This window comes from Parasteatoda tepidariorum, chromosome 3 (assembly GCF_043381705.1).
Source record: "Parasteatoda tepidariorum isolate YZ-2023 chromosome 3, CAS_Ptep_4.0, whole genome shotgun sequence".
NCBI classification, from domain to species: domain Eukaryota; kingdom Metazoa; phylum Arthropoda; class Arachnida; order Araneae; family Theridiidae; genus Parasteatoda; species Parasteatoda tepidariorum.
The window spans coordinates 46,865,711-46,885,925 of NC_092206.1; the positions used below are offsets into that span (position 1 = coordinate 46,865,711).

A 20,215-nucleotide genomic window follows, 5' to 3' on the forward strand; every position below is an offset into this window, starting at 1 on the left:
ATTTATAGTAATTTTTGAGGCCCCTCAGAAATTGTGGGCCCTAAGGCCCATGCCTATTGGGCCTAGGCGATAATCAGGTCCTGGATATTAAGTAGAATAAAATTTTGTGAGGATAAAAAGACAAAAATCAACAGAAATCGCAAACATTTTATATTAAAATATCAAGAAAGCATACGAAATATCGATGCTACGCTACAACATCATTGAACTAACAATGAGCATCGTCACCTGATTATAAAACTTCATTCGCTTAAAAAATATACAAATAGGAAATAACAATCGACATGTTTCAAGCGTTTCAAAAATAGGCGAGCATTTTCAAGATTTGCCAGACGTATATGAGAAGAAATAGTGGTTTGAGATTTAACAAAAATATAAGGCGGCCTACGAAGATAAAGATGAAAAACAAAAACCAAAGTAGCTGAGAGGGGCAAATCAGGGCAAAAGGCATTTCCACTCGCTCTGAAGAAGTGATGAGGAATTAATGTCGTTAAAAAGGGACTCGGCATCCATATGAATAAAACAAGAAGGGCTTGAAACTAGTCGACTGTTATTTTCTATTTGTATATTTTTGAAACGAATGAAATTTTTTTGTCAGGTAATATCCTACCACTTCAGTTGAAAATGCGTTAATGATTCATGTTCAACACCCCAAAAAACAAAAATGTACAAAAAATGAAAATTGTCGCCTTCAATTTTTCCAGGTAGTGTCCATTTTAGAGCTCTATTGCCAGAGCTGATTTGCAATTGAGCTGTATTTCTTTGTAGTTCGGGAATGTTCATATTATATGATGCCACATTTTTATCAATATTTTTTTACCCTATCTTTCTATTGTGTCACTGTAGATTATGATTCTTAAGCGAATTTAAAACTTTTTTTCACACAGTTATGCAATAACTTTATTTGAATATAATCATTGTAAAAACAAAATTTTAATAACCATTTATTATTTTTTGTTGTTTTATATAATATTACTTATTTTTTATTTTAAGAAATGTAATTTTATATGGCAAAGTATAAAATTTAAACAAAATAGGTCGAATAGTTCCTGAGGAATCGAACTTTTAAAAAGTCAGATATTCAAAATTGTATTTCTCAGTGACTATTCGTGCGCAGCTGGCCCGGGAAACATTAAATGAAACGAAGAAGAAAAAAATGCTTTGAAAAAAAGTTTATTTTGTAACCAAATGCTTTAATTAAGTTCCTGTTCTTTCAATTTATTTTTTCAGTTCTGAAATAAAGTTTCATTTTTCTTAAAATATATATTATCAATAAGTGCTTACGTCTTATCCATACATCTTTTTCTTTCTTTTTTTATACAATGGTATATTTCATTAAGTAAGTATATGTCAAAGTTTCATTATTGATTTTAAGCAAAACTTAAGCTTTTAAAATAAATAAATAAAAAGACCAAAAATTTAAAAAAAAAGAGAAGAAAACGTAGCCTACGTAAAGAGAATGGCATAGTTAGGTGATCTTAAGGACATTTTGTTCCTATCATTCTTGTCTGATTCAAAAAGAAAAAAAAGTCATGAGTAAAAAAAAAAAAAAAAGTAAAAACAGATTAAGAAAAAAAACTCTCCTGAGTCAATTGCTGGCACATTGCTGGCACTTATCCGTAATTTTTTGTTTTTCACTGACGAAAGTCCTCGAAATCTTACTTTTCTTTTATGTAACATCATTGTTATTGACTTCCTGTAGCCTAAACAATTAAAAAAAAATCGTTTTAAGTAATTTTTTTCTACTCTACTTCAAGGCAAAAATTGAAAAATGTTTTAAAATCTGTTATTCTTAAATAATTTTAAGAGTGATTCTAAGAATTATTAAGTGGTAAAAAAAAAACTAAAATTATCCGAATATATAGCAAAAATAATGTGATATGTGTTTTAAATGTAATTGAATTATGATTTTTTTAAATTTATTAAACAGTTATAATTTTTATTTGTTCGAATTAATTTTTTTTACAACATATACATTACTATTTCATTTTATTAGGAAATAGCTTCATGCAGCCGTTCGATCGATGCAATTAATTACTTCATGCATAACTTTATCGTTTTATTCGATATAGTATGACAATCTTGGCCAAAGGATACTGTGAGCTCTTGTTCGTGCTCTTCGTTCGCCAAGATGGCAATATACGAAATACTAATTATATGGCCTTTATGAAAACGTAATTTTAGGATCGTTGTCAAAAATGAAGTAAAAAAAAAACATATATATTCCGAATCGCAAATTAATATTTAACTTAAGAAGACACACTATCGAATTCTAAATAATCACTACTGAGGAAAGGGAGACTAACAACACTGAAAAATGCTTGATTGCTGAAAGAAACAGAGAGGTTTTAAAAGGCGATTATTGGAAACACCTTCAATTTTCCTCTCGAAATCAAAGTGGTTTTTATGTTTTCAGTTCAGCCTTCTTCAATAGTGTTTTGTTAGATTTCGATAGCCCCTTTATTTCTTCCTTGTTTTAATATTAATTTGTGACTCCTAATTTTTATATTCTTTTGACTTCATTTTTGTCAAGAATTATTAAAATAAATATTAAAGGCGTTCTTTACAGAATACCATGCATAAAACTTCTTTAAACGTTTTAGTAGTATCACTTGTTATTTTTATATTTAAAGTTGCGAATTGTTTAAACAGAAAAGTTATATTTATTTATTTGTATGACACGTACTCTAGCTATGCTGCATGGTATAAATAAATTGTCATTTCATTTTCGAAATTTCAAAAAACTTCATCTTTTGCAGTATTCTATTAACAATGCAACTTTATCAAATTATCTGTATCATTAACAGCTGATAATCTTTTGCGGTATTCTATTAACATTGCAACTTCATCAAATTATCTGTATCATTAACAGCTGATAATCTGCAAAACAGTTTTTTATTCCTTTCAAACAAGTTACTTGTTGTTCTATCTACTATCACCTGTACCAGACGACATTTAAAAATATGCAATTTAAAGAATTGTATCGAAAGAAATTCTTTTAATTTATCGTTATAATAGTATATGTGTGTGACCCATTTTGAAAGCTTAGCACGTCACATATTCAGATAATACAGAGGAGGAAGCGCGCTTCCTAAAATGAAATTATTAAAATATTTCTAACATCTCAGTGACACACTTTTGGTCTATTGAAACAGTTTCGGTTTTCTTGTTGAAACATTTAATGTTTTTACTAGCTTTGATTTTAGGTTAAATTTGTAATTTTCGTTTATAAATTTTTTTTTTACCTTTAAGAAACTTTTGTTTATAAACCAGTGGTCCCCAAATAGTGTTCCGTGGAACCCAAGGGTTTCGTAGAAAGGTAACAAGAATTCCAAAAGTTTTTTTTTGCCATCTATGATTAAAATAAACATTTAATTATCAGTTACGAAACCCTTTAAAGAAATTTATATTCGATTAATTTTCCGTCAATTATTTGATATTGATCAGATAACTAGTCGTTCGTTGATTAATATATTCACAATTGCTTGTAAAATTTTTTATAACGTTTTGGGGTTCCGCTGAAAGTTCGAACATTTTGGATTCCGCTGCCGAAAAAATTGGGAACCGCAGTAGTTTCTCAAAAATATAAAGCAATAAAATTATACGATTAGTAGTTTTGAGTAAGTAATTTAATATTGTGCTGTTTTTCAATTTTTTAGAAATTACTTTTATTTAAACTAATGAAAACCGGTTTTCATGCTTAAAAATTTTTTTTAGCGTTAATCACGCAGAAAAAAATTTATCAAAAATCTAAAAACAGTATATGAAATATATTGACAGTCAAATGTATTGTACTTTATAATAAAATAAAAAAGGTTCCTGAATTGTATTGGTATTATTTTGTCGATAAATAAATGATTAAATAAAAAATAAATAAATGGAGAATCTAAAATACTGCACGCTTTTTTTTTCCTTTCAAATTCTGATTAGTCAAGGTCTCATTGCTTTTTGCCTGTTTCAAAAGATACTGCAGAACAAGTTAATTGTCCATTATCATTTTGCAAAAATTGATTAATGAAAATTATGAATCCCCCCCCCCGTCTCCACCTCTGATTGTCGATTTCGGTCATTTATAAAAAAGGCCTTACCATAAAAACTATTTGACTACCAATGCTGTCAAACAAAACTTATAATTTTTTTTAAAAAAAAATATCATTTTATTCAATTATTTATTTTAAAAATATCTATGCCAAATATAGCGAAACAATTTCATTTCTAACAAGCGTCAAAAAGATCATGAAAAATTTATGTTAATTAAGGGGAAAAAAAGAGGGGGGAAGAAAATTTTCATGACAACTCAGTATGTTAAACAATTAAAAAAGTTGTATCTAACTCACGGGAAGTTGTAATTATATTTGATTTGATTTCCATATACGATAATATCATTTGTAAACATGTATGATGATGAATGTTACATAATTATTTGAAAAAGCATTAATCTAACAACGAGCATATGAATTAAAAATGTAATTATATGAATGTGAGTTTTTAGTTAACTGCTTTTAATTGGCAGTTTCGCGTATTTTTTGAAAGACAACAAAACTGATAAGAAAGACTTTTAACTGAATTTATTAATAAAGGATTTGTTTAAATGCAGAAATTAAAAAAGGAATTCTGCGAAATCCTTTTGTTCTAAAATGGCCATTTTTAATAGCTTTTTCTAATGGATTCCTTTATTTACGAAAAAGTAAATGCAACGATTTTCCTTATTTTTCTACATTATATTTTTTTTATTGCAATTTCAATATTTTGAGTTACGCTCTATTTTATTTTTTAATTGCATAATCAAAGCTACACATGAATATACTCGTTTTGAATAAAAGCATATTTTTATGTATTGTTTTTTTATAATTAAGAAATTAATAGAAATAAATTTAATTATAAGGTAGTATGGAAATTTTTATGTATTTATAGACGTCGATTTTAGAGTTTGAAAACAAATAGAAATAAAAATATGGTTAATAAGTGTAATAACATTTTAAGAGAAAATGTTTATGGTCTTTAATAAATCGATATTTTTTTTTTCTTTCTGGAACCAGTTTTAATAAAATTAAATGTAAGAAGCCATAAGATATTTTTAACTATTTTATTTTCGTTACTTTTATTTTTAGGCTAGTATAAAATTGTACGACTGGAAAGATTCGATATGTAATGAGTAGGCTGTGTCGAAATGTTAAACATAGTGCAGTACCAAACATTACCACAACATTTATTGAACGCGATTTAACTTAATTAACGATAATGTAATTGAAAGGAATGTTTTTTTTTTAATTTTTTTCATAATAACTAACCTACATTTTGATAAAAACTCTAAATAAGTAAATATAAATATTTTTTATTTTATTCCGATTTTTGTTTTCGCTTTTTTAACCTTTTATGTTTCATTTCAAATGGTGGCTCCATCTGTTGATGTTATATTTAAAAAAAAAAAGACCTAATATTTCCATTATAGTTACAACAGTGGTGGCTCCATCTGTTATTGATAATATTAGTAAAATATGTGTTCTTTAAAAAATGTGAACATCCGTTTATGGTATTTGCTTTAATTATAGAAATTTTAATTTTAGTTCTTCATCTTTCTTTTGGTGATATTTGCTGCTGAAATAACTGGTGGCGTGTGGGCTTGGATGTACAAAGATGAGGTTTGTTATTCTTTTTCTTTTCTGTGATAACGTTAACATCTTTTTAGCTCTCCTACTAACTGCACATTTAGAGATAAGTATCAGTTATTCCCGTGTTGGAGGCTTAAAAATTTAACGATTATAAAAAAAAATTAAAAAAAAAAACGTGCAATAAGCAATTTAAATTTTGGTTTGATGATTTTTACTCATAAATCTCTTAAGATTCACCAAAAATAAGCTTTAAAATTTGACTTAGTTAAACTTGTGAAAAATTAATATCCTTTTGAAATATAAAGCCTTTATTGTTTTTCTACATTATTTTTTCAAATACTTCTCTGATGTTATTTTTTTTTTCTTTTCAGGTGAATAAAATAATTGAACATCAAGTAACTAAAATGGTTAAAGATGAATATGGTGCATCTAAATCTGTGGAAAACACCATTGATGCTGTCCAGCATGATGTAAATTTACTTTTCAGTTTCATTCTATTTTATTTATTATAAAGAAAAACCTTTTCAAATTTTTTACATAGTAAAATAAATAAAACTAGTATTAAAGATTTTTTTTTTTTTTAATGTTTGTTACTCTGAATAATATAGCTGATAAATTCCTTCAAATCAATATCTTACTTTTTAAACTGTAATTTTATTTCAAAATTACTTATTTAGCTTCATTGTTGTGGTGCTATACAACCGAGAGATTGGGCACAGTCTCGTCTGAATAGTAAGGACAATAGTGCTGTGGAAGTTGGTATATCGAAAACTATAGGGTATTATAGTGTACCACCAACGTGCTGCAAAAGTAAAAATCCAGATGAATGCGAGTTTCATCGAAAGATTAAATTTTCTGGTCAGTCGTTTGATGGTATTTATACTGAAGTAAGTTTTTTATGACTTATTTTTTCTTTCTCATTCTTATGAATAAGTTGTATGTTTTAAAATTTATTGACACTATTTTTAAAATGTTTTTACAAAAAAATAATTATTCTGAGAATTGTGAAAGTGTGAATTGATATATTTAACAAAACATGCTTTTAAAAATTTAAATTTAAAAAAAAAACAACAACATTAGTATGATAAATAAATAAGAGCAAGGCTGGGATAGCCTGGTTGGTAGGTGTGCTTTGCCCTGTCCAAGAGGTTGTGAGCTGGATCCCTGGTGGCCGAAGACTCCCCATGTAGTAAATGGTGATTGGTGCACCCTAAATCTCCATGTTCCCATAACAAATCAATACCTCGGAGAGTACTGAATTGGATATTGATAGTTTCTGGTTCGAGTCGAAATTATAATTTGTGGATGTATGAATGGAGGCACCTTATGAATGTGCGTGCGGCTGAAGTCATATTTTTAGCCATAGATGGCGCCATCCAAAAATAAATAAACTCCCCATCTGCCTTAAATACTCTTAGTTTCACCAAGCAGGCTTCCTGTTATTGACAAGTGGCATTAAAAACAACGTAAATAAAAACTACTGTTATGTTAGCAAAAAGTTATAAAAAACATCAACAACAATTGTGTACCATGAAAATGACCACCATTGTTGTATATCAATTTTTTAAATTTATTAAATGCAAGTAACCAAGTATATAAGTAACAATGTAAGTAACTGAATTAAAACCTTTTATCTGAAGACATCTTTGCAACATTTCAAATTTGCAAAGATTATGCACTAATATTATATACATTTAACTTTTTGTAGTCTTATATCCCCGTTGATTGGAAGAGTCCCTCTGAAATTTTAAAGTTTTATACCTTAATATTTAGCAGCATTATTTATGATTGCTAGTTATCATATAAAAATAATATATTATGTATTTTAAATCTTTTAATGTTTAAATTAATTTAAATAATTCCCTGGAAATTTTTTCCCAAATTATTATTTTTTAAAAAAAAACATTATTTAATGTGTTTTATAATTATTTTTTACTAGTTCAGTTTCCACAGATTAACATTACTTATTAATTTATTGTAAATGAACAAAATAAAACCATGGTGCATTGGCATAGCTAAGGAGGCCTTCAGAAAATCTTCTCACAAAATTTTTAATATTAATATTTTATAACTTAGGCTTGGCAAAGCATTGAGAAAGCTAATGAGTCCTTAGTTTTCTTTATGATTTATATTTATATGTACTAAGTATAGTATGTACTATAAATATAAATTAGGTACAGTATGTACTAATATAATGGTTAGTGTATTTATTGTTAACAAATGCTATGTTAAAATTGATCATGGTAATTTTCTTATTAGGGCTGTGTTCCTCGTTTGCAAAGATATTTTGAAGAAAATATGATAATAATGATAGGAATTGGTATTGGCGTCGGTGTTATTCAAGTAAGTATCATTTTAGTCTTACCGTACATCCTGGTTTTTACGTTCACTTGTATGAGTCAACCCCAAATTTCTGATATGATGGGTGTATAAGTCGACTGTTGAAAAAACAAATAAACATAAAAATTTTTCAAGTTAAAAATATTTTAAATTATTCTTTTTGGATATGATGCATTCGTCCTCAAATAAAGATGCTATAAAGTGCCCATTTAAGGAAAGATGCATTAACAAAGACTGTGATGTGACCAGTTAATCAAAGTATCTTACCATATTTGACGTCACTTGAAGGTTGATTTCATTGCTTCCTGATCGCAATTTAAATAATTTTTCAAAAAAAAAAATTTATGTAAGATAATTTTATTAGAGAAAATGCAACATTTCTTGTATATAACATATTAAAAATAGTTTTTGAAAGGGGTAAATTGATACAGTGTTATTCTTATCTACTCATTTTTTATAAAGTACTATATTATTGGAATATAAGTCGACCTGTCTGATATTCATAAAATTATGGGGTTTTGAAAAGTTAACTCATACATATATGGTAATCCTTGTAAATGGGTTATATGGTTATCCTGGTAAAAGAAAGCATTTAAATTTATTCTATACAATTGACAATATAAAGATGCTATCATAATAAAAATGATTATTGTAACGCCAAGTTGTTATATTATGAGTCTCCAAAAATACCACAAATATTCACTCAAACCTAAAAGAGTACTAGACTAATTTTAAAAAAAGAATGCTGTACTTAAGTGAAAGCTGACAAGTGAAGAACACATTCAAAATACATAATACACTATTTCCAGATAGGTATTTTCAATTAATAGCATGAGCATTTAGATAACGCTAAGTTAAAAAAATAAAATAAAAATACAGTAGATGAGTTGTGAATACATGAATATTGCATGTTTTATTTCATCCCAAGAGATGATTTACATTGCAAAAAAAAGTATTAAATTATCAAACGAGAACTCTGTGATTAATGACTTTATTGTATCTTTCAAAAATAAATTAAGAAAAACTTATTTTAAATGCATCCTTTAACTTATTGAATGCATGTGGGACTTAATGTTACTTTCATATGTTATTGCACTATACACTTTTGATAATCAATATAAAGTAGTACATATTTCACAAATTTTTTGACCAAGATGTTTTATAAGTAAGAAGTTTTTTAGAAGTTTTACGTTTATATATGGTAATGCCACATGAAAAAAAAATCACAGATTAAATAACTTTTTCGGAACTTTGTGGGCTACAAAATTCTGAATTATTTAAAATATTATGTTACATTTTTTGTGATGGAAATTTTTTTTTATAACATCTATAGTAAATATTATGTTTGTAGAAACTTCATAGGTCAGGAACCTATTTTTAGTAAAATTTAAGAAAATTATACAAAAATATGTCACTTCTATAGTCGGGAAAATGCACAGTGGAAAAATAGTAGGGAATTATTACTTCTCTATAGCATCATCTTCACACAATATAGTAACGAAAAATGATGAGGAAAAGCATAAAAAATGAGCAGTAGGAAATAAATAAATGTAAAAGAGAATGAGTCTGTAAGAAATTGATAGCTAAAGAGTTATACAAATAATAGCACTGACTTTTATTGCAATTTTTTAATCCTTATCTTATTAATTATCTAAAAAGTTGAAATATTTAATTTACTTTGTTTAATTTAAGTTTCTATCTTTACCTTTTTATTTCGACAAGTTAATTTAACACTTTACTGCTCTAACTCTCAGTAAAATTAAAGATTGAGTGTATTTATTAGGTTTTTTTTTAAAAAAAAAGTAATGTAATTTTTTATGTTTATTAAGTGATTTTTGTTCAGCAGTTTGTAGTTATATACTATGGCAGGACAATTCAGTGCACACAATTCATCTCTGTCTAAAATAGTCATAATTACAAGAGGCCATTCACATTACATCAGATTGCCCTAGATGTGCATGCGAATGTTTAAAAACTTCATGCAATGTGTGATTGTCTATGGGAAACTCATTTATGTATGATCACATCTGTGAATTATTGTAGTCAACTAAAATAATACTTAATAATATGTCGAATTGATAATATAATATTTTATCCAGGTTCTGGGTCTGATATTCTCTATGGCTTTGTGCTGTGCCATTCGAAGCGATGATGAGTGATCTCTTATTTCATTTTTTTAAATCCAAGTTGAAGAATTATGTACAGTTTATTGTTTATTCCACAATAGTGAACAAGGTAAAACATTATTTCACGTTGTATAAAATGGACCAATCACATACAATTGCACCTTGTTTTTATGGATCAAAAAGAAAAAGATTCTTGTTCTTCATTACCAAAAAGTCAATTTTGTACTGTTATTCAACATTTAATGTTATGAAAAGCAGTATCCAAAAATCATCCCTCTAATTCTACATTTTCTTCTGAAATTTCCTATTTTTTAGAAGAAGAAAAAGTTTTTAGACTTTTCCTATAACTGCTCATAGTTTTAAGATCTTTTAGTGATAACTATTTTCTCATCGATTTTAAAGTTATAGAAGGAAGAGTGTGTATGAAGTGCTATATTAGTAATCTTATTTTCATTTTAAATAACATTTATATAATGATTTGAATTATAATAAAATTTATGTTTGATAATTTTTTTTACAGTGATTTAAATCTTAATTGTAAATTTTCGATTTAACATTAATTGTTAAGTTGTATAAGATAAAATGTGAGATATTTTAATTTGTCTTAAAAATGATCAGTTAGTACGGTCGAAATGTATGTTTTCAGTTTTGAATTGTTTTGACTTTGATGAAACTATTATATTGTATTTGACTAAGAATATTTTTCTAGATAATTAAAATAACTATGCATATTTTAAACAGTCGTTAAACTCTACTACATGATATTAAAATTTTAAAAGTTATAGTTTTAATTTTTTTAACAGTAAAAATTATGTATTAAAATATGAGAATATTAAATATAACATTCATATTGAAATATACCATCTCTTTAAAGTTTAATAATTTCTAAATTGTTAAGAAGAATATATAGAGATAGTGTTGAAAATTGTACATATTGAAATTTTGTGTTCCACAAATTTTTTTTTTTTCCTCATTGAGTTGAGAATTTTATGTACTTAACAGTGAAATATATTTTTATGTTCCTTATTTTTGTTTCATATTATAAATAAATGGTGATGAAAGTTGAAAATTTTGCAGTTTTGCGTTGCACAAGAAATTTAGTTAATCTAGTTCACTATTTAATTTACAGTAAAAAATATTTTATGTGTTTCTTTTTTTGAGAATTTTATCCCTATTATATTCAAAATACAGCATAACCTCAAAAATCTGAAAATTTATTTTCAATTTGTTAGGCGAAAAAAACTAGCTGAATTAATTTTAAAATTGAGGTAATATGCCAACATTCGTGTGTCGTGTAAAAATTATGTGGCAATACATTGCAAGAATTCCTTAAAATGTGGATTTTCATGGAAATTGTGAATTGAGCTTGTCCAGAAAAGGGATTACTCAAATGTGCTTATCCTACTACTTACTCAAATGTGCTTGTCCTATATTATCCTACTACTTAAATCTCATCTGGATTTAAAAAGAAAAAAAAAGTGTCAAAATTACCATTGAATAAAATTCAACCGATCTCATAAATTTATGATGAAATCTCCTTGAGTAGAGGGGAAAGTAATTACTCAAATTCAAAGTTTACGATTCAAGTATCGTTATAAAATATCAAAATTTTAAAAACTGATAGTTTGTTAAGTAATTGCTAAAAAATGAACTTAAATCCATTTCAGTTTATGATGGTGTAAAACGAATTTTTTAAAATATAATTTTGGGTTTGTAACTTTAACATCTCTTTCGACTTAAGTAACATCTAAAATCCAAAACATTTTGACCTTCAAAACTCTGAAGCAGTTTGGATTTTTGAGGTTATACCGTACTACTATTAAAAACTGTTGTGCTGATTATTAAATTCTGATAAATATATATCAAATTGAAATTGTGTTATACCATTAAAATGTGTTCAAGGAAGCATCTTTTACAGTTATTTGTGGAAATCACCTACACTATGTTCAATCTATTCCATTTTTTATAGCTTCAAAACTTATGTGTGTATTCTATAAATTTTTCACTTGTTAAAATGACTTGCTGTTTTAGATGTTTTTGAAATTCCTTTATTGATGATATAGCATATTTTGATATGCAATATCCCATATGATGCATAATTTAAAACAAAAAAGTCAATTTAAAACATATGTTTTAATAATGTATAGTCTATTAGTATTTACATGGAATATTTTATAATACCATATTAAAATTTCTTTTGTTATGTGCTAATTTTAATTACATTTTTTTCTTATAATTACCCTGTTATTATTTTTTTTAAAAAAAAAGCATAACTATGAATTAACTTTGTAAACAACAGATGGGATGATCTGAAAGTGTAGGTTAATTACCAGCATGACTTATTTATTGGTTTTGCTAGACCTAAATGGCCTGTATAATACTGATGTATATATTGAATATTATAATATTAAAACAGTTAATTTTATTCTCAGAGCAAGAGAGATTGCAATATGCGATTTATTCTTAGAAATTTTATGAATCTGAAATTTGTGTCATGAAGTTAAACATTTTTCAATATAACAGGATATTTAAGTGTAAAATTATCTATTAATGTTTAGTTATTAAGGGTTAAAAGAATATTGATAGCCAAAATTTGAGTTAATATGCAATATTGGAAACTAGACATACTATTCATGTAGTAATGCTTAAAAATTAGAAAACAGTATATGTCTTAAAATATTGATTAATATTATGTATTTTTATATTTGTTATTGAAAACCTTTGACGGTAGGTTTTAGTGTAAAATGTTTCACTTTAACATCGAATAATGTGTAAAAAAATGTTGTAATGTTCTATGTTAATAATGTTAAAATATTGAATGTTTATAAAAACATTTTATTGTTAAAAAAAAATGTCAGAAAAAATTTTGAATGTAAAAAATAAATAAATTTGAAATTCATTTTTTATATTGCATTTGTAAGTAACAGCAATTTTTACTTTTTAAAATGATATTTTTATTATTGCAATCTCTTGAGCATGAATGCATTTTTTGTGCCTTTTGTAAATGCTTCGTTCATTGTGCCATCCTGTAATTAAAATAATGAAGCATATGTTTACTGTATATAGCCTATGACGTAAACGTATGTAAATAAAATGAACCATTTTCTTTTTGTTTTGTTTGTTTTCTTCTTTTCTTGTAACTCATCTTTATATTGCTCAAAATGTACTCTAGTTTTATTTCCTTGATATTTAGTACTTAATTTTTTTTGTTTTATTGCAAAAATCTTTATTTTATCAAGTTTTATTAAAAAGTTAGCGTCAAACTTATGTATTTTTATGTTTCTGTCGTATATACTTCTATGAATGCAAAAATTTTAATTAATAATTTAAACTGGATAGTAAATTGGGAAATGTCCATATTTTTTTTTATCATCAGGATAATGTTCCTTCCCATGATAAATCATCTCTTGCTGTTAATGTTGAAAATGATAATATAATCTTCATCATATATATCTGGATAATTACCAATAGCAATATTTTCATGAGTGTGTTAATTTAGTTACAAATAAGATTGTTTTTATTTGCATTTGACCAATGCAATTACAAAGGAAAGTTTCATGCCACTGAAATAAGCGGCAGCAATGGACTATTATAGGAAATAATCTTCAAACCCCTTGGAGTTTGTTTTTGACAGTTGCATATTAATATAAAATGTAAAGAAATTAATTTAACGTCATAAGAAAGAAAATATAGTTAAATATGCCTAGGATGTTTAGTTCATAAAAGTGTCCTTAACCCCTTTTTAATAGCAAAATTTTAAGAATTGTTTTTAGAAATAATAAATAATGATAATAGTATTTCAAACTTGGTTATTTAAGTGACTACATGTGAAATGTTATTAATAAGATAAAATATATTAAATTTCTTTTTAGTTTTATCGTACTTTTACCCAAAGATCGCTATTTTTCTTTCATTCCTAGCTATTTTTTAAAGATATTATTTATTGTAATATTTATTTAAATTACATATTTTACTGTTCATGCAGGGCCCATATATTCTTTATTCGGTGTATGTATTCCATGCATACTTTATTCTGTGAAAATGACCTCTGCTATTTTTTCACACTCATATCTACTGGCTATCATCATTCTGGTATCAAAAGAGCAGCTGAGTTGACTAATCTTTCAGGGGCATCATATTGGGGCCAACATTGCTCCTGCAGTAAGAAAGACAGATTGTACAGAGAGAAGAAAAGAGCATTTATGCTCTGACCGGTATTCGAACTCGGGACCTTTTTGACATAAGATCATTTTTCTGATTATCATTGTAGCATGAGCTCTACTATTCTAACAATTATTCTATGCCTGTACCTCTAAACAAATTTTTAAAAATGAATTAAGCTACAGAATTGGCATTATTTTGAGGATTCCTGAATTTTAGATTTATTTATTTTTTATACTTTATTAAGATTTTATTGAACACCTCACTACTTATTCATCCACCTTACTGACAAGAGTTAGATTGCATCATTACTCTATCCTTTTCCATCCATAATATGATGGTCAACATTGACTTATTTTATTATCATCTGACAATTTAAAAAAAAGTAAACAGCCCATATTTCAGCCCATATCTATAATAAAAATTCTTGTTAGTAAAATATTCAAATTTCACATTCGGGTACATAACAGTTTTCAAACACTTCATTGAAGAAAAGTAAGAAAAAATCTGTTGGATATTGAGGAAAAATGTTTATCTTGGGGGGAAAAAATGGGTTGTTTTAGGAGCAAATAACAATTATTAACTATATTTAAATGATGTCTGCTGAAATGAATGTATGAGAAACTTAAACAGTTAACTACTTTCCAAAAATCCTGGAGTAAAATAAGTATTTAGAAAAAAAAAAAAAAAAATTGAAAAAAAAAAAACTATGTAATTTCCAATAATTTTAGTCTACTCTATTCAATTTTTATTTAACACAGTGCAGTTTATAATTTTTGGCAAAATTTTTATTATTATTTTTGGCTTGGATAATTGAAATTTTTTTTTTATATAGTTACAATCATATCTCTCTTAAAAAGTTTTATGTAGTACTGTACATGCATGCAAATTTTTTCTGCAAATATATTTCCTTTTAGTTACATTTTTGACTAAGAGATGGCGGTACAGTTGAATAAAGAAACTTATAAAATTAATAATGGTTGACTGTAAACAATAACAAGCTTCCTGAAACCGGAAGAAAGTTTGAAAACTTCTGGTGTATTTCTCCGCTTGTGTTATAATTAAATTTACGCGAAATTTACCATTCTTAAGAATTTCCTGTAATTTACGAATTCTAACTGGTGAGCCTAAAACAAATTTAAGAAAATTTATATCAACACAAATAAAGTGTAAGGTTTGGAATGTTGTCCCTCATTTGGCCAGTGTGCTGAAGGGAGAACACTTGGATCAGTCTGCGTAGGGACCGAGAGTGTACGGTATAGGTCCTCGTTAAACTGTTCTACCGTAAAGTGCTCGACTTCGCGGGCAGGTCTTTGGGCTACCGAAGCGGGGGTGCCATCCCCTCTGCAGAGGATCAAAATTGTGATGGCTTGTCTTCGGATCATCCTTAGGGATGTTTCCCAGACCGTCGCCAATAGCCCATTGTGCAGCTCTAGAGTGACGTAAATTAACAACAACAACCCTCATTTGGCTATATTTGTGTAAAATACCAACGTTTGATATTTTTTGGGTTGCATCATAGCATACTTGCAAAGTGTTCCGAATTCATTTGTTGTTTGTATCGTTGAAATTTAAATAGAAAGATAGGTACTTTATTTACGTCGCACCAGAGCTGCACAATGGGCTGTTGATGACGGTTTGGGAAGCATCCCAGCGGATGATTCGAAGACATGTCATCGCAATTTCGATCCTCTGTAGGGGGGATGGCTCCTCTGCTTTGGTAGCCCGACGACCTGTGCGTGAAGTCAAGCACTTTACGGTAGAACAGTTCAACGAGGACCGACAACGCGCATCCTCGTTCCCTACGCAGGCTGATCAAAGTGGTCTCCCACCTGCTTACTGACCACAGCTAGTGGTGCTTGCTTTCGGTGTTCTACGGCGTGTCTTTACGATCAGTCCACTGCGGGACTTAAATAGAAAGAATGCGTTATATTGTAAACATTGTTAGTATAATAATATTGGATGGCACACTTTTTCAAGTTTAGGCGTAAAAATCAATCGGAAATAGTAACATGGAAAACTTAAGACGAATTTTAACCCCTCTCCCATAGCGCCATCTGTGCTCAGCTTTACACGATCAACCATCCAGAATTACAATTTATTTTAAACAATAAAAGTATTATTATAGCTATTCAATGTGTTTAACTACTATAGCTATTCAATGTGTTTAATGTAAAATACAATTTTATCACGCGTAAGTTAAAGCAGATGAATTAATTGCGCATTATCTTTGCTCTAACGTTGTAATTTGGATATTGCTTTTAAAAAACGCTTCTACGCTAGCGATTTTCGAAGATACAAGAAACTGAAAAACGAATTTCAATAAAATTTTATCTTTAATTTTTGGGTTAAGACACGTTGTCTTTGCCTGATAAATCTTCTTTAGTAAAATTGTTTTACAAAAATGAAGAGTCCCGCAGTGGACTGATCGTTAAGACACGGTTCCCAGCAGATCACCGAAGTCAAGCATCACTGGCTGCAGTCCGTGTGCGGGTGGGTGACCACTTGGATTAGACTGCGTAGGGACCGTGGGTGTGCGGTATTGGTCCTCGTTAAACTGTTCTACCGTAAAGTGCTCGACTTCGCGCGCAGGTCGTCGGGCTGCCAAAGTGGGGGTACCATCCCCTCTGTAGAGGATTAAAATTGTGATGGCATGTCTTCGGATCATCCTCAGGGATGTTTCCCAGACAGTCGCCAATAGCCCATTGTGCAGCTCAGGTCTAGTGCGACGTAAATTAACTACAACAACAAAAATGAAGAATCCACAAATTTAGTTCTAGGTGGCCGAGCGGTTAGCGTGCCTGACTGTGGTGCCAGTGGATGCGGGTTCGAATCCCGCTCTGGGCATGGATGTTTCTTTCTCTCTCTTTGCGTTCTATGTCCTTTATACTTTGTGTGTGAGTGTGACCCGCCCTATAAAAGGATTTGTGGTTGTGTGACGTGGGAGACGCTGCTCCACCGCCGTGACTTCGCCCCAGGTGCCCACTGGTTAACGAGAAGAGGGTAGCAGTTCTGGCACTTTCTGAGGCCAATGGAAAATAGTTCCAAGTGCCCGCCATTAAAAAGAAAAAAAATTCTAGGTACGGGTGTTAATAAAAGATAGAGCTAATGACCCTGCCAGGACTGAGGGCTCTGATTAAAAAAAATCGAGAAAACGAATTCATTTGGGGAAGATCGTAGAAAAAAAATGGGAGGCCCTAATATCTGTTGATGGTCGGGAAACAAGATGCAGACAGATGATCGATATCTTCAGCATAAGGGGAATGTAGGTATAGTGCGGCTTTGAGGAGAACTCCCCCAGACTGAAAATCTGGAGCAGTTTCCTTCTATGGTAACAAGCGAGAGCACATTTCTATTAGTTGTGAAATGGAGGAAAGATGGTGTCGATTGGTTTACTCACGACGACTAAGATTAAGACAAAACTATTCACCCCACACCCCTATTCGAAGTGACCTTTCCTCGTAGCCATAGAACCCGCCACGAAGCGAGACGGGTGTCTGGGGGAGTTCTCATGACTTTATTTTCTTCACTTCATTTACGTCACAACTACAGCTGCACAATGGGCTTTTGACGACGGTCTGGGAAACGTCTCTGTGGATGATCCGAAGACATGCCATCGCAATTTTGATTTTCTGCAGAAGGGACGACTCCCCTACTTTGGTAGACCTACGACTTGCGGGTGAAGTCGAGCACTTTACGGTAGAACAGTTCAACGAGAACCGATACCACGCACCCTCGGTTCCTATGCAGTGATTGACTAGGAACCGTGTCTTTACGATCAGTTCACTGCGGGACCATACGGTGAATGCAATGCTCGTGCTATTACATGACTAACTGGAATTTGTTATGGAAGCTAAAGGTACCCGTATAAAATGCAATCCGTGTAAGAACTTCAACCAACTGCTTTAACAAAATTCCAATATTTTTCTAAATGTGTTCTTTTGCAAATGGAGGAGGATTCAGTTTGGTTTTTAAATGTTTTGTGGACAGACGAGGCACACTTTACACTAAGTGGAAGTGTTAACACACACGATTGTAGCATATGGGCAAGCAAAATTCCACACAGTATCGTCGAAAAACCGCTTCATGACATAAAGGTGACAGTTTGGTGCAGATTTACCGCATCATTTATCACTGGTCCTTTTTTCTTCGACGGTGACACATTTCTAATAGTTCATGTCACAGGTGATATGAAACGCTAATAAAAATATAATCATCCTTTATTTCCAAAAAAGCAAACACTTCATTCAGTAATATTTATGTAGGAGGGAGCACCTCCGCATGTCCTGTCAAGACACTTCCGAGGTCGACATTCGGAGACAACCCTGTCCTTTTTCACACGAATGGCCCCCAAGGTCTCTAGATGTTACACCTTGTGACAGTCGGTTGTGGGTCTATTTAAAGTCACAAGTATGCTGAAATCGGGCAACGTCTTTAACCCAGTTGAAAGAGGTTAAACGCCACCATGTTTTAGGTATACCATACCCTCTGAAATGCTATTTAAAGGTGTGCAGTGTGTCTTCCATCGTCTGACGGTTGCTTTTCTTAATGATGGGAAACACATTTAATAGCTTTAATGCATTTTTATTGTTTAAAATAAATTGTAATATAATTTTATAAGCAACGCAACGCCATCAATTGCAGCTCAACTGCAACACCATCGTTTAGTCAAAAATAAATCTAATACAAATATAAATTTTTTCATTATTTAGAAAATCCTCCTGGTTTTTGAACATTTCTGTGCAATGCAAACCGCATCGTTTTATTGAAAATAGTTTAAAAATTAAACGGTTTTAAAAAGTGCCTTTTTGATCACCCGGTATATTAAGTAGATATTTATTTTAGATTAAGTATAAATATTGTAAGATAGTATTGATATTTAAGGGAAATTATTTTATGTCTCGGTCAACTATTTTGGAGACTTTTTCACATATCTGAGGCAACTAAGGCGACTATTTTTGGAGTCTTACCTCAGTGGCAGCCTTGCATGGTCACGCGTACACGTAACGCGATTATCTTCTTTCTCGACAGATCGCATCACTATACAACTTCGTCGCGTTTAGTAGTTCGCCTTGATTCGACAAACAAATTGCTTCAGTACGCACCGTCAAGGTTCGTACAGCACTAAAATGCGATTTCACCTCTCAGTCTCGTGAAACATTCTCGTCCAACAAAGAGTCTGACTTCTCGTTCATTGAAGGGGGAGAGTGCTGCGTCACTAAATAATTCTTCCTTCATCCTGGAAGGGGATTTGCTTAAAGAAGATGACCGGTGCCCCCTGATTTGTAAGGAAAATGAAGGCCTTAGAAGAGTTCTAAAAATTAAACCAATCACAGATTTTTTAGAGGAAAGAAAAACCAAATTTTATAAAGAACCATTAAACTGCAAAGCCGCTAACTTCAATAACATCTTCAAAATTGAACTAATTGTAGACAATGATAATCATAGCCCTACCACCAAGGTGGCACTCTTTCGAAATACTTTCAAACAACACTCTATAACAAAAAAAAAATGACGCACCAAGAAGCAATCATCCGATTGCTTTGAAATTTCGTATGCATGAATGTTTTGAACAGATATGGCTGGAATGATGCCGACTGGGGACGTATAGTCTTCAGCGATGAATCCCGCTTCCAACTGTGTCCTGACGATCATCGAAGACGTGTTTGGAGACGCACGGGGCAGAGGGGGGATCCTGCCTTCACTATTGCACGCCACACCGGCCCTCAACAAGGCATTATGGTCTGGGGGTGCCATTTCCTTTGACATTCGGTCCCCTTTGGTCGTCATTAGAGGTACACTTACTGCACAGCGGTACGTCGACGAAATCCTAAGACCTGTTTTGCTACCGTTCCTTTTGCAGCGCCCTGGGCTGGTTTTTCAGCAGGACAATGCCAGACCATATACGGCACGTGTTGCTATGAACTGTCTGCAAGCTTGTCAAACTCTTCCTTGGCCTGCCAGATCACCAGATCT

At 30.3% G+C, this 20,215-nt stretch overlaps 1 protein-coding gene across 1 annotated transcript in view; it reads left to right on the forward strand.

Annotated features, from left to right (window-relative positions):
* Window positions 1-13,189, forward strand: part of LOC107450121 (CD9 antigen) — a 77,926-nt gene extending 64,737 nt beyond the window's left edge. Inside the window, exons 3-7 of the mRNA XM_021147449.3 lie at window positions 5,568-5,642; window positions 5,984-6,082; window positions 6,290-6,499; window positions 7,872-7,955; window positions 10,052-13,189. Coding sequence (XP_021003108.1) covers window positions 5,568-5,642; window positions 5,984-6,082; window positions 6,290-6,499; window positions 7,872-7,955; window positions 10,052-10,111 — 528 coding nt within the window. The 3' untranslated portion in view covers window positions 10,112-13,189. The remainder of the gene's footprint in view (window positions 1-5,567; window positions 5,643-5,983; window positions 6,083-6,289; window positions 6,500-7,871; window positions 7,956-10,051) is intronic.
* Window positions 13,190-20,215: the final 7,026 nt, after the last annotated feature.